General features: G+C 42.3%; 2 protein-coding genes across 4 annotated transcripts in view; one reads left to right on the plus strand and one right to left on the minus strand.

Moving 5' to 3' along the window:
- Positions 1-14701, minus strand: part of LOC106651122 (alpha-1,6-mannosyl-glycoprotein 2-beta-N-acetylglucosaminyltransferase) — a 28512-nt gene that overhangs the window by 11626 nt on the left and 2185 nt on the right. The window lies entirely within an intron of this gene.
- LOC106651123 (zinc finger protein OZF-like) lies at positions 10086-12182 on the plus strand. Of its 3 annotated transcripts, none has more exons than XM_023461874.1 (3): positions 10086-10477; positions 10561-10672; positions 10749-12182. In XM_023461874.1, exons 1-3 carry the CDS (start codon positions 10443-10445, stop codon positions 11922-11924), a joined length of 1323 nt encoding a protein of 440 aa, XP_023317642.1. In that variant the 5' UTR covers positions 10086-10442; the 3' UTR covers positions 11925-12182. The 3 variants fall into 3 exon arrangements, with proteins under 3 accessions (XP_023317642.1, XP_014224983.1, XP_014224984.1); XM_014369497.2 differs by having other exon boundaries at positions 10088-10477; positions 10558-10672; XM_014369498.2 differs by having other exon boundaries at positions 10088-10477; positions 10558-10672; positions 10752-12182.

Raw genomic sequence — 14701 nt, forward strand, 5'->3', positions numbered from 1 at the left:
TTTTTTTATCGCTCGCATGCGGTTTCTTTCAATTTACGGCAACGTATGCAACATATATATATATTAGTACGCCACCAAGCGCCATTAATCGAATGAAAAACTTTATTATTTTCATTCGCATATTAAAGTAGTTGAAAAACAATCAAATGCCAACGTTGTTGTAATATAGCTTTTAAGCATTAAACTAATCAGATTTAGCTGCTGCGTATTGCAGCGAGCACGAGAAAACTCGCACCCTTAATCAAAAATAAACGCAATTTTAATTCTCATAAAGTCCATTAAACTCGTTATTACTTTTGACGGCAAATTAAGCTGCTGGAAAGAGTGCTGCGCTCGTCGAGGTTGTTGCGAGCGGGATGCGATAGTCGTGCGGCGACGCGAGAGCATATAGACGCGCTCTCTCTCTCTCTCTCTCTGCACGCACACCTCGATCGTCGTCGCCGCGGACTTGCTCTTATTATTCGACTTTGTATTACAACCGCGGCATGTTGGCACGCCGCAAGTAATATTATATAGTTACGACGATCGAGCGCGCGGATAGGATCGTATATATAGGAGAAAAGGGGGCAAACGAGGAGCGCGCGTTATACGCGAGGATAACGAGATTGTAAATGTCAGGCGGCGCGTCATCGCGGCGCGCCGGGAGAGCTCCCCTTACATAATATATATAACGTATATATGCGTATAATAATAACACGAGATCTCGAAAGAACTAGTTATAGATACATCGCACACCTTGTCAGCTCCTTGCGCAAAGACTATTATATATTACACCTGCAGTTTTTTTCGCAGCTGCTATACGTATGTATACAGTAATATAATGTACAACGAAATCAATTAAGCGTGACATGCACGTGTAGCAGCTCTAGCCCGTGTCCGTCAAAATAGGAACAAAGTTCCTTCGAACGTAGGCACGTGAGCTACTTTGAGTTGAGTACCGAAGGCGCTGATTGTGCACTTATATGTAGGCTACTCTAATAATGCACACGAATTCGACGGAAAGAGAGCCTCGGCGGCCACGGGGACATTATTATATTCGTGCAAGATGGATCAGATGTATACATACCGCCTGTGACGGTCGCGCATCTCGAGCCAGCCAGCAGCAACGGCGGCAGTAGCACGTGCTGCGTTTGCAAATTAACGCTACCTTTAAACACGCGTGCCACGATACACTGCCGTGCGCAGCTATCGTGAAAGATAGCCAAGTTTTGCGAGAAATATTCGGCGCGAGACATGTGACCTACACTGGCAATCGATACCGCTGCCGACGCTGCGAGTTGCAACTCTATCAAAATCCAACGATTCTCAACAATTAAGATACCGCGCAAATATATCGCTCGCGCTTTGCACTCTGTACCTCTTATCGTGCATCTTCTTCGGCATTATCGCAGAATGGAAAGTTACGTTTGAGATGTATAAATTCATCGTGTGTAATAAAACGCGATCGCAACTCGTGCGGTTTAGAAAATCTGTCACAAATTCCTTGACAAAAATAAACTGAGGCCACGTCTGTTCACTTATTTCCAATAATTGGACGATTTATCGAGGAGGAGCTCGTAAAACGCAACGACGAAGGCCATTTTTACACTTTTCTCTTGTTTGATATAACCAGACCAATATCTCATTGCAAAATATACGCGAAACGCGTCTTATATTGTTTAAAAGCCGACGAGCTCGATCAGCATACGCATGCAGTTTTTTTACTTTCGCGCGATAGATTTTAATGCTTCTTCGTATCGGCTGGAAGCAGAGTCGTACATAGCAGCTCGTGATTATGTGTATCGCATCAATTACGACGGCGGCGCAGTATTAATCTATTGATGGCTCGAACGTCGAGCTGCAGAGAAATTTACCGGACACTCGCTTTCTGCATTGTATAGGGTGACTAGCTCAGCCGCATTCAATTCTACACATATATGTATGTGCATCGTCCGGGCCGAGTCCATAGTGCAATCATTGGCTTCAGCAATCGGGAAAAAGAGAAAAAATTCGAGCTGCGTGTAGTCGCGATAAGTAGGTATCTGGTGCGATGTACAGAGCTGCATGTGTGCCGATACATTAGCAATGGGCAAAATGTGTATCACACACGTACGTATGAATACTTGATACATTATGTTGGTATACAAAATTGTACATTACATATATAACGCGTATATCGTCGGCAATGCGGGCTTTGGCGTCTGGCGAGCGATACTCGTCGGTCTGGCCCGCTCGCGTTGCAGTCTAATCGATACTCCCCGGCGCTCTTCGACGATATCCAGTGCAGTCGCGACTCGACAATTTCTTCTCTTTTTTTCGCTTCCTTTTTTTTTTGCTGTGACGAGTAATGCAGTAGTAGCTCTGAGTAAAGCAGCTTTCCGTAATCGGCCGGGCGAGCAACAAAATTAAAGATCGATCGATCTGATTGGGAAAAGCTCCACTTTTTACCGACTAATTGGACTCCCCCACTTAAAATTAACGCCAAAATCAATGCGAAAATAGCTGATGCTTTAGAGAATGACTGAAACAAAAAGACGCGTTTAAGCCGCGTTATTTCCGCGGAAAATTCCTCGTTCCGTCTCGGCTTACATAACTCAGGGCTTTAAGGGCAATTTCCTTCAATCAAGACAGCTGCGTGCGCGTATTCCTTGAATTGTCGCCTACGCGCGCGACTGTGCTCGTAAATCGCGCACACGCACAGAAACGAGTAGTCGTGTCAAATGTACGTGCAACAAGAAGTGCAATATATTTCTGAATAATACGTCAAATTTTCCTTCCTCCGAGATATCTAGGTTGCTCGCAAGCTGGCAAATCAGCTGTTATTTTAATCTCAGTCGGCTGCGATCTGCTCGCTTTTAGGTTGAAAAAATTTGAACGAGGCGTCGTATCGTTTTGCGCATTGCTTTATAACAAGATACATCTAACCCTTGGCAACTGGCATACCTTTGCTATACTCCTATCAAAAATTATACAGATATATATGACGCAACGTGTATATCTGGATCTGTTCGTGTTACTTTCAGATTGATTCGCTAACCCGGCGCCAAATTTTTTTCCTGGCTCAAGTTAAAGTTCGAAGTGGTTTTAAACGGCCCGATATATATATCGATTTCAAAAGTCGGTATAGACTGCTCTATTTATTTTTCCCTATACTCGAAGTCGTGACAATGCGATCGTTTAAAAAAGTAATTGCGGTCGCGTTGGCATCCTACGAATTCGCGAACTCTCGCGCGTACCGAAAGATCGACGAAGCTAATGGCTTATATATTTTTTGTTACTTATCGACTTTTTTCGATCAGCGGTAAAGCGTGAAATACACAATCGAACGCGCCCGAGTCGAGCTAGTATAGGAGCGTCGTTGCTGCTACTGCTGCTCGTGCAGCGAAGCTCGTAGCCCGCAGGCCGATGACTCGAGCGCGATTGCATCCTTATCGGCTTTTATTCTTGCCCGAGATTGCGAGCCAAGGAAATCCGCTACCGTAAACGCACGTAGCACTACGTCACGAATCCTTCTTTAATTTCGGAGTCGTTGCGTCAAAAAAAAAAAGCAAAAAAAAGAGGGAAAAAAGTGATTTGCATCTGTAATAAACAATATCGTTTACGCTATTACCCGTATTTATCGGCTTTGAAAAAAGTACCTGATCAGAAGAATATTTTGTTTTGTTATAACTTTAAAACAAAAGAAACACACACGACGTTATTAATGGCCTCGGAGCGTTTGATTGAGCCGTTATAAGTCTTCCGCAATAAAAATATGATTGTTCAATTGCATTTACTACCTGACTGCAGAATATATAGTTGAATATATAGCACGCAATAATAGTTGACCAATAATTCGATTATACCGAACGATCTGTTCTAAAAACTTGCGCAATATATAAAGCTCGCGCAAACAACCGCGTATGGCAATAAATCCGTAAGTTTTTGCAATTATACTTTATACTCGAAAACAATTCATCGATGATAAACGCGTGTACAGAAACGAAACGGCATTACAACTGCGGCACTTGTTTTTAGGGGTAAAAATAGTGGCTCGTACGTTTGCAGCTCTGAAAAGTCTCGAACGATGCGCTCGTCAGTGCGCGAGTGCAACGACCGTTTTGAATATCGAGAGTTGTGTCTGTGTAGCAGTACAGGCCGCTAAACTATAAGTGCAAAGTCACGCGTGTACGTATATCATGTACGTGTAAGACACAGGCCGGCGGTTTGGCGCTGCGCAGAGCATAAGAAAGCTTCCCTTTATGAATATTGCAGTGCGCGAAGCTGCTAAGCGACCACGGCAGAAAGAGAGAGAGAGAGAGAGAGAGAGAACTTGGTACTTCTTCCGCAGTTTTCCTTTTAAGCCGAGTCGTCCTTTTACGGAGCTCGGAGCTGCACTTTCCGGTTACTTTGTCGAAGCTGTCAGATGTGCTCTCTCTTTCTTTCTCGTGGATGCATGCCCCTCGCCGATCGCCGTCGCCTAGGTGATTTACGCCTGTTCTCCGATTTGTATATAAATGCGCGGCAATTTTTCATTTATACCGCGTACGTACGGCTCAAAGTTTTAAATCAAGGAAATACTGACTTTACGCGCCTATTCGCCAAAACTCTTTGAGAAATGATTAATCGACATGGATCTTTGCGCATTAAAATTGAAGCGATGATGCAAAAGATGATTAATTTCCTAGTGACATGTTTTAATAGACAAACTCTATAAGTTAACGTGCATACTGTATATATACGCTCGAAAGTATCTCAAGAAGAAGATAGAACATACTTTTTTTTATTTCAGTGCGCTTACCGGTATTTTAGAAAAGAAAAATGTTCGAAAGAAACTGATGGAAGTAGATGGAAGGGTTCCAAGTGCCCCGCGCCGCACGTCCGCAAGTAGCCCGCGATTTCTACCACCGGCGAGCGCGCGCAGCTGTGAAATCGCCCTCGAGAGCGAGAGAGAGAGAGAGAGAGAGAGAGAGAGAGCCAACAAGCGATGCATCTTATGACCGTTCCGTTATCGGAGAGCCATTTGACAGCTCGAAAGATCCGGCGAGGAACGTGCAAGCAGCTCTCGGAAGTGCAGTTGTGGAATTTCAGCGCCTCGAGTACGACATTTGCATACATGCTATATGCATATAGCTGCTGCGTACGGGAGCAAAAGAGTTGCGATCGATCGACGTGCACACGCGAGAGGATTTTTGCGCTCGAAGATTATACTCAATTGCCATAACTAGGAAATATTAATCCGTTGCTCCGTGAGGCCGCTCGACGCGATTCCGATCTTGCCATCGGCTCGGGCGCGCAGTTGACGAAGATCGCGACGACGAAAATAGCCTGCCAGTGCACATGCGAGTGTAATGCGGCCCTCTCTCTCGCTCACTCTAGTTGAGCCGCTATATCGCGCGTCGTCCAAATGAATAGACGACACGAGTCCGCATGCCGAGTCAAAAGCGAGTTGACCCAATCGAGACAATGTCCGAGTTTATAAAGCGTCGAATGCAGCGGCGACGGTGCAGGCCCACAGTACACGTTGCATCGGCATGCGTGCGTATATATATAAGGATGTGCTGTGCGTGCACGTCCGAAGCGATGTCTCTATGCGGGAGAGCGTCGACGAGCCGCACTCGCACAATGGCAGTATGGGATAAGAGAGCTCGTGTCGCTTCATTGAAGCTCCGCAGCTTGATTGTATACGTACGGGCAAAAAGGCATGAATGGAGCGATCGATCGCTTCGGTGTATTTACTGAGCGACGCACTCGAGCTACGCTACACGTATCGACGACCGAACGACGACTCGATCCTCGTGTTTTGATTCAAAACGAATAGTACAGCATTCGAGCCGGTCAAGTGTGTGTTTAGGTACTTGCCTCGGGCGCGTGTACTCGCGAACTAATGCTGCGGGCTACTGCCGTAGCGACGCCGCAAATTCGTCATCTCGCGGCAGCCACGCCGTGTCTCGTTCTGCGTTTCTGGCCGGGTGTCCCGCGAGCACAGTCACCACCGCGAGGGCTGAAAACCATACGGCGAACGAATTTGTTGCGATACGTCGCGAGATGCACTTTGACTCGCCGAGAGACTGCGTAGGTGTATAGTGTATGGCGCAGCCGACGACGCGTCGCGCACGACCACTACGCGACTACTGACGGCTACTGCCGACGTCGCTGCTACTGCAGCAGCAAGTGCGCGGCGTACACGCGAGGCGATGTACCTACACACACAAGAACGCGACCACCGGCTCCCCTACTACTACCTCTTTCGATCTCCGACCGAATAGCTCGCTACATAGCTCTCGGCGCTCGTCTTTCTGCCCGAGTCTCTCTTCCTCTATACACGAGCACTAGCTTATGCACTATGTACGCGTATTTTTTTACACACGAGGCACATCAATTTCGCCTGCAGCTATCTGTATAAAACGCAGCGAGTACCGCACGAGCTCGCGGGCGCGTCTGCTCGGAAAATCCGCGCGTAATGCAGCCGCGCCGAATCATACGTTACTGGCAACGCTCGTGCCTTTTTTGTTGTTGCTGCGAATGCTGCTGCAGCTGCGATGATGATGCTGCGGTATAACTATTATATACGGAGCTCTCGCATGTGCCCTCGACGATAGCGACGCGCGCCGCCTATTTATACTCTGGAAATAGAATTAGCGTGTGTGTAACGTCTTCTCGTCGGAGCGTCGTACGATAGCTGCTGCATTGCCGTTGTTGCAGATTGGCGTGCACCCACGCGCACGGATCCGCGCGTGTGTGCAACCGATCTTTGCAATTCGCCAATTCCATGATACATACGCGGGCCTGTATGGTCCGAGTTTATTTTTCGTTCTCGTTCTGCGGCCGATGCACGCAAACATCGAGCGATCAATTTTTCCGAGAGCTGACTATTCGATTATAAGGTGATAAATGTCGAGTAGCTGCTCCAACGCACATTCGATGCGCATGCATCAATGGCTGCACGTGCAGCAACGCGACCATCCAATTTAGGAGCCGCATTAAGAGATGAGCGCGCAACTAAGCAACGTCGACGACGACGACCTTTCTTTTTCGTAACAATTCTCACGCGCTGCATAATACAGCCTATATAGCATACAAGCTGATAATAATGCAGAAACGCCGGAGCTCCGAGACGAAATTTCCACGCGTCTGCAGCTCGAGCAAAAACCTTTTTCTCGTAAAAATAGCTCGTCGTCGAGTCGGGGGCCGCTATGTAGCTCCTATTATAATAGCATGTGCAGCATCCTCGAGTTGGCGGGACAAGTAAAAGAAAAAAAAAGAAGAGAAAAAGAGAGAGAAACGTCGGTCACTCGCAAGAAGAGCGCATACTGCACATACAATTTCGACGATTACAATAGCGGCCGTGCCGTTTTTCCATTAAGCTCGAGAGAGCGAGAGATAGCTGCAGTCTCCTGCGGCCCGCCTTATATATATTATATATATGTTTTTTTGGCTCATATACGAGGTGCAGTAGTAGTGTACTGCACATATTCGAAAATTGAGCTTCGAGCCGTCGGCATCGCGTTCGGCCAAACTAATGCCAGCGCACAGCATATATAGAGCTAAGCTTGCGCTGCGCTACGCACGCATGTCCGCGTGACTAGATGTGCGCGGGTGCTTATCATAACATCTGTAACACTGAAATTGGCCATTTTCTAAGCAGAGAGAGAGAGAGAGAGAGAAACGAACATAGAGAAAGAGAAAGAGAGAAAGAGTCTTTTGATGTGCACCCGAGAATGTGCGCGCCTACTACTTTTAGACACGACTGCGCTGCACATTTACACTTTGCGCACGTATATAAAGGCTCGCATCACTGTTATAGCAGTAGTAGCAGTAGTTGTAGTAGGCGCGCGCGCAAATTTACTTCTACTGTCCTACATAACACTTCTCTGTATGCGCGCGACTCTCATTATACGAAACGCTTCGTCCGACACATTATCTCCAACTTGCTCGGAGCAATTATTTATATTTATATCTCTCTTATAGTTCGCGAATAATATTGACTAAATTTTCCGTCGTGTAGCACAAGGCGAGAAAAATAATTATTCATTCGCGTAAACTTACGCAATCAAACTTAGATTATAGAGCGATTTTCAAAATGCATCGTGTTCCTCGACGAATGTATAAGCTGTACGCGCGTTTTAAACGGTGCGAACGCGCGCCGCCGGCACTCAATATACAATCTTCGCGCCACGCGCGTACCTACCTTACACACAATGGCACAATTATCTTAATTAAACTTCGTAGACTAGTAAAACGTAACAATAACATTTTTCGATAAATAAAAACGCGGAAAAAAAGTTATTTTACCTCGAATTGCGCTAAAAAAAAATATACTCGAACCTCTATGTAACTATTTGCGGTGCATGATTTATTGCGTGTGTGCATCAAGGTGTGCAGTAGTTTGTGTTGATAAAAATTTCAATTATAATATGCGTGCACGTATTGCTTTCGATATAGTTGGCTTATCGTCGATGATTAAAGATGCAATTAAGGATCGAATATATAGTCCTGCGTATACGATTGATAAAATAAAAGCGCAATAATTCTATCAATTATAAAAAAACTACTTGCATTATTGAAGTTCTTGATGAATTTGTCACTTCATAATTGTTAGAAAAAAAAGCCCTGGCATTAAAAATAATTCCTCACGTCGGAGCTCCATAATTCAGTTGAGCTGCAGTGCATGCGTCAGACAAGCTCGAGATGTTTTAAAATTAAAATCCTTTGAGCTCGGAATAGAGGGAAAAGTGCGCGCAGGGAGTCGTATATAAGATTGGAGAAGCGTAACGCGTTTGCCGCGGCGTAGGTAGCTCCATTATAATTCTCATAGTTCTTTGGCTGCGTGCAAGGATGTAAGTACTCGTGTAGATGTATTTTATGTATACATACGCGCCCCGGCCGAGCCCTTTAAAAAAAATATATAATATATACAAAGCACAGGATAGCTGCAACAATGAGAGCTTCGTGGCGCTATATTACGCGCTTATAATGCGGCGTATTAAGATGATGATGCGGCCGACACGCAGAGCAAGTGCAGCGCTCCCATATAGAAGCAGCAAACGAAATGCATGAAGCAAACCGCGGCGATGTAAATTAAAACGTGTGCACTCGTCGACTATGTCCTTACTGCGAGCTTGCCCAGTATACTGTACTTATTCGCTCGTGAACTACATTAATACCTATGCACCTATACATAATACATACTGCTGGGAGCTGCGATGGTGGAAGCCTCGCCTTGCCTCGCGGCCAGCATCATATAGATATATAACGTATGCGTCCTTAATTACTTGCACGCACTTTGCTTTCTGCTGCAGCATAGGAGAGTGCTCGCGCGACCTTGCCACCTTTCAGCGATATATTCCTCCTTTATAATTGACACGTTCCCCTCTCCCAGTTTTCCTCGGCTCTATGAGAATGTGTCAATGTGGTGTATTGCAAATAATTATCATTTCAGGCGCACTACTTTCATGAATATCGTCCGAGTGCACAGAGATGACAGCTTTGAGTTTGCATGTTATAAACTGTCTTTATTGAAAATGTGTCTTATCGTTTGATGGAGTACGCTGCTTAATGATTAGAAAAGGATGTATTCCGTAGTTTCTTTTTTTTTTTGTCACAAATATAATGAATTGAAGCAATTTTAACACGCTGAGAAAATGCAAAGGTGATGCTAAGCAATTTTTTAAATAACTTGAATTCCAAGTGTTCCTTATGATACTAAAAAAAACGATGGTAATTCACCGGCAAGTAGCTTTCTCTTCGAAAATATCTTAGTTGCAATTTTTTTAAACAATTTTAACAAAGATCTCGTATTAAAAATTGTATTAATCCTATTGTTCTGTATGAAAATCAAGTAATAAGTTATCCTATTATTTTAATGAAACTTTTCAAATAACCAACAAATACCCAAATTTTTCATCTCTAATTAAAGCAACTAATCTTTTTTTCGAGAAAAAATCGGTATGGATAAAATAAAAACGCTTCGCTTAGTTTCCGGCCCAACGCAGAAGTGAGTTCCAATCTTTCCGTGTTAGTTCATGTGATTTATTGTGTTATTTCCATTAGTTAACTAGAGTTGGGGCGAGGTTTAATTTATATTGGCTTAAATTAATTACTTTTATTCAATAAACAATTTTTTTCGCGTTTGTATAATTTTCTGCGGCATTTTTTCTAATATATCACACTTTTAACTGCGTAGATTTCTGAACAAATATAATTTAAATATATTGAGTATAACTTTTAGCTAATTATACGTACTCGCGCGTCCTGTCTATTTTGTTTACCGATAAAATTTCTACCACCTTGACTTCATCTGCTGGTATTAATTCTTTTCAATATTTGTAAACACTTGGAGCAAGCTAGATTGCTCTGTTGTGTCTTGTGCTCGCATTACCTCGTCGACATTCGACTTTATAATTTTTAATCTTAAATCATTTTAATTCAAATATTAAAGATATTTAGAAGGTTAGTCGTAGAATAGTCTTACATCCAGTAAAATGGAATCTAGTGGTACACTCAACTTTTCTGCCAAGTAATTATTAATGTGCAAATTAAAATAATAAGATATTTGCGTATAAGTGTACATATATTTAACCTTATCCATATTTTCAGAAGAAAAGAAGAGTCTAATGATATGTACACTAACAAAAAAGCCGATAGTAAAACAAGAGACCAAGCATCTGATACTAAAAATTCACAATACTACAAATGTCTGCAAGAAAATACTGTAAGTTGACCACATAACCGTAATTGAGAGAATTATCATCATTTAACAAAATTATCATAAGACTTCATTTTTATAGCAGATTCATATGCTTAGAGAACAAAGAGAAATTGTCGAATTTCAACTTAACCAAGAGATTAATAAAGAGTTTGAGAGCAAAGATGTGAAACTCAATGAGAATTCAGTATCTGATGAAGGAAACGATTGGTCTTATCGATCTGATAAGTATTCAGATATAAAAGTTAGCGATAATTTCGCAATTGATTCCTCAGTTAAACTGGGAACTAAGAGCGTAATAAAAAAAGGATCTCTCAGTGATACTATAAAAACTAATGATGGCACACTCAACGAACAAAATATGAAATTACATGCTACAGTAAATACAAGTAAACCATTTATCAACTGTGAGGAACGTTCGAAGAAATTGTCTAATGAAGGAACTCTGCAAATCCATACTGATTCGGTGCATGATAATACAAAACTTCACAACTGTGATTTATGTGAAAAGACATATTCAAGCAAGGGTAATCTCAAAGTTCATATCGATTCGGTGCATAATCACAGGAAACCTTACAACTGTGACGTATGTGGAAAGCCATTCGCATATAAGTTTAGTCTGAAAAACCATAATGATTCTGTGCATAACCGTATCGATCACCTATGTCACACATGTGGAAAGACATTTTCAAGTAAGGGTAATCTCAAAGTCCATATTGATTCGGTGCATAATCTTATCAACCACCCTTGTCATACTTGTGGAAAGACGTTTCCATACAATTTTTATCTAAAAAACCATATTGATTCAGTACATAATAACACGAAACCTCACACCTGTGACCTATGCGGATATTCATTTGCACAAAGGGGAAATCTGAAAACCCATATTGATTCGGTACATAAACGTATTAGTTACCCATGTTATAAATGTGGTAGGACATTCTCACACAAAGGTTACCTCAAAATCCATATTAATTCAGTGCATTATGATAAAAAACCTCACAACTGTTGTGTATGCGGAAAGACTTATGCATTGAAGAGTACTCTGAACTTGCACATTACTTCGGTGCATAATCGTATCGATCACCCATGTCATATATGCGGAAAGAAATTCTCTCACAAGGGTAATCTCAATGCCCATATTTATTCACAGCATTATAATAGAAAATCTTACACCTGTGACCCATGTGGAAAGTCATTTTTCAAAAAGGGGTTGCTGAAAACCCATATTGATTCAGCGCATAATATCACTCTGTAATACAAGTACCGTAAGTACTTATCCGGGTGACATTTGTGAAAAATTATTGTCATAAAAATCTGTTTTATAAATCCTCATCGATTTGTTATGCAGAAGAAAAAACATCGTTCGAAATTTGCAAGTAAACATTCTAATGTAAAAAGTAATTTTAAACTGCAACTCCAAAAGTAAAACTCAAGTGTACTAAAGTGTATGTATTTATATCAATTCTTCGTGAAATTTTATATAAATTCTTCATGAAATACATAAAAATAGAACTAAAACACAACTATATGGAATATGTAAATTTTCAAAAGTATTTAAAAATATATATTGATTTAAAGTTTATATCAACTCATTCATCAACTTTATTTGATTTTAGTTATATTTTAGTTAAATAATTTGAAATAGCATGATTTTATTGATAAAAAATTGGAATAAAATGTTGGTACTCATCTCAAATATTCGATTATTTTTCTCTGTTTTTATAAGTAATATCGTAACACAAAAATTAATGGGTTATGCTCAAGAACTTGAGAATAAAACAAAATAGAACTTTAGAAAGAGACTTTTATCATTATGTATAACTCTTAGTATTATCAACAAATCCTTTCATTGTTATTATCAAATTGGAGTTCAACTGTTTTTACCGGTGGAATAGCCGGTTTAAACAAGGGTGACAGCTTACTAATTTTCCTAAGAAACCAAAATACACACATTAAATGCAGATTCGTGTCAGCATCTAGAATAATAAGTAGCAAAAGTGTATTGTGGGGAAAGCCTCGAGTCGGTTCAGACCATCAAGTCGTTTCCGGCGCTGGACTTTGCGCGGGTGCAGAACGTGGTGGCCACTGGTCTCTCTTTCTCTCTCTCTCTTGCTCTCGTGGCAGCGGCTTGCCAAGTGCAGTTATACAGCAAAAGGGGCGAGCTTCAAAGGCGCATGTAGGTACGTATATAACAACGACGCAGAAGACTCGAGTTTTCGTTTCAGTCGAGATCTGCAGCGCGCGGAGAACGGAAGCGGCCTCGCGAGTAGACGCGTAAAAGACACGTTATACGCATAATACGCAAGTATGCATAAAGGAGCTGTCCGCGTACACGCTTACATACGTATGCGTGCAGACTGGTATAAGTACACAGGTACGCGAGCAGCTCTCAGCATCTCATTAAGCTTACGTTTATCGTGCACTCGACTCTTTCTCGCGCTAATAGACTAGAACACGCTCGTCTGCGCTACATTAAAAATACTTCGTCTTACTGTACACACGTATACACACGTGCGCTCGTTTGTACGTATATACGGCTACAACAACGAATGTATTTTGCTGGGCTGTATATCCGCGTGCAAATGTACCCATTCTCTTTGCTCGTCGACCTTTTTCCGTGTGTAGACTCGAGAGCGCGTCGTACGCGTAATGTATCTCCAAAGGACTCTTGGCTCATTATTTACAGAGCTCGCGTAGTCGCATTAGTGGCGACTCTTCAGCATTTTCAGCAGCTTTTCGTTATTTATTTTCTTCTCCTTTTTTTACATTTTCACCCGCAAAGACGCGTGGAAAGTACCTAGTCTCGTTTTATCGCAAAGTTTTATCGATGCCTCAAATTCTTAGAACTTATCCAGTCACTTTTTTTAATTCGCATCGATTGATCTACACTACGTTATAAGCTTGACAGTTTCACAATATAACTTGGCTATTTTTGACCTTGAAGCAATGTGCGCGAGCGCGTATATATAGGTGTGCTGCTCACATACACGATGTCATGAATGCAGATGCAAGGCAACGAGTATGATATAGGCGACTGGCATTGCTGTCTTTTTACGCATACAGTAAATTTACAATTGCAAAATGTATTTAAAGCTTCATCCATTGCAGAAGAGGATCGATAAGATCTCAATAGATCGATCGCAACTAGACAGAAATGTGCTTGTCATTATTAAGCTCATAGACGCCTGGATTCAGTAGGCAATAATCAGGACAAAAGTGATAGAACTAAATAAAGAGTTTATAATTCTTGTATAGGCAAGCCGCGAATGCAACATCTTTCGATATTTGCTGGATGCGTGCGTATCGCGCACTCGACAGTTTAATAATTAAAAGAGGCTGCACGAGGTCTATACCTAAGTGCGGCTGCCATTAAAGCGCGCACGAACAAAAGAAATAAAGAAAAGTTGCGATCACTATGTGTATAATATACAGGCTTCTTAGCGTTGGCTTATATATAGGAGTAGGTTGTTTTGATTTTCAAGTCGCTTTGCTCGTCGTCGTCGTCGTTGTTATTATTGTCGCGAGAGACGTCAACTTTCAATCGGGAAATGGAGTAAGAGAAGAAGCCGAAGAAGAGGAACAATATTTTGCGGGCAATTATGAAGAGGCCCTCGTGAGATCCACGAGCTTCCCTATGTATATTGTATAGAGAGAGGCTGCTGCTGCTGGTATTACCAGACACCGCTTGATATATACTTAGAAAGCTCTCGGCTGGTCTCTGCAAGCTCTCGAGTCGCGAGCGCGCATAGAGTGTCGAGAAAGAGAGAGAGAGAGAGAGAGAGAGAGAGAGAGAGAGAGAAAAGAGGCCTTTCCAATGCTCTGCGCTCGCTCTCGCTCTCTCTTGCAGTCATGCATCTGCACATATGCATAAATATATACATGTATGCGCGCGAATTTCTCAAACACGTGTGTACATCTGCCTGCATAGGTCCGGGACTCTTATGTCGATACACCTGTGTGTTGCAGCTAGAAATTCATTCACCTATACGGACAAGCAGCATTCACGCATAGACAGATAGATATGTACAATGT

The sequence above is a fragment of the Trichogramma pretiosum genome, unplaced genomic scaffold (genome assembly GCF_000599845.2).
Source record: "Trichogramma pretiosum strain Unisexual culture from Peru unplaced genomic scaffold, Tpre_2.0 scaffold67, whole genome shotgun sequence".
NCBI lineage: Eukaryota > Metazoa > Arthropoda > Insecta > Hymenoptera > Trichogrammatidae > Trichogramma > Trichogramma pretiosum.

Excerpts from the sequence above, each read along its gene's own strand:
- LOC106651123 (XM_014369497.2), top strand. The coding sequence starts at position 10,443 with ATGGAATCTAGTGGTACACTCAACTTTTCTGCCAA. Across the intron at positions 10,478-10,557 it reads ACACTCAACTTTTCTGCCAA|AAGAAAAGAAGAGTCTAATG; the intron begins GTAATTATTAAT and ends CCATATTTTCAG. Across the intron at positions 10,673-10,748 it reads AATGTCTGCAAGAAAATACT|CAGATTCATATGCTTAGAGA; the intron begins GTAAGTTGACCA and ends TCATTTTTATAG.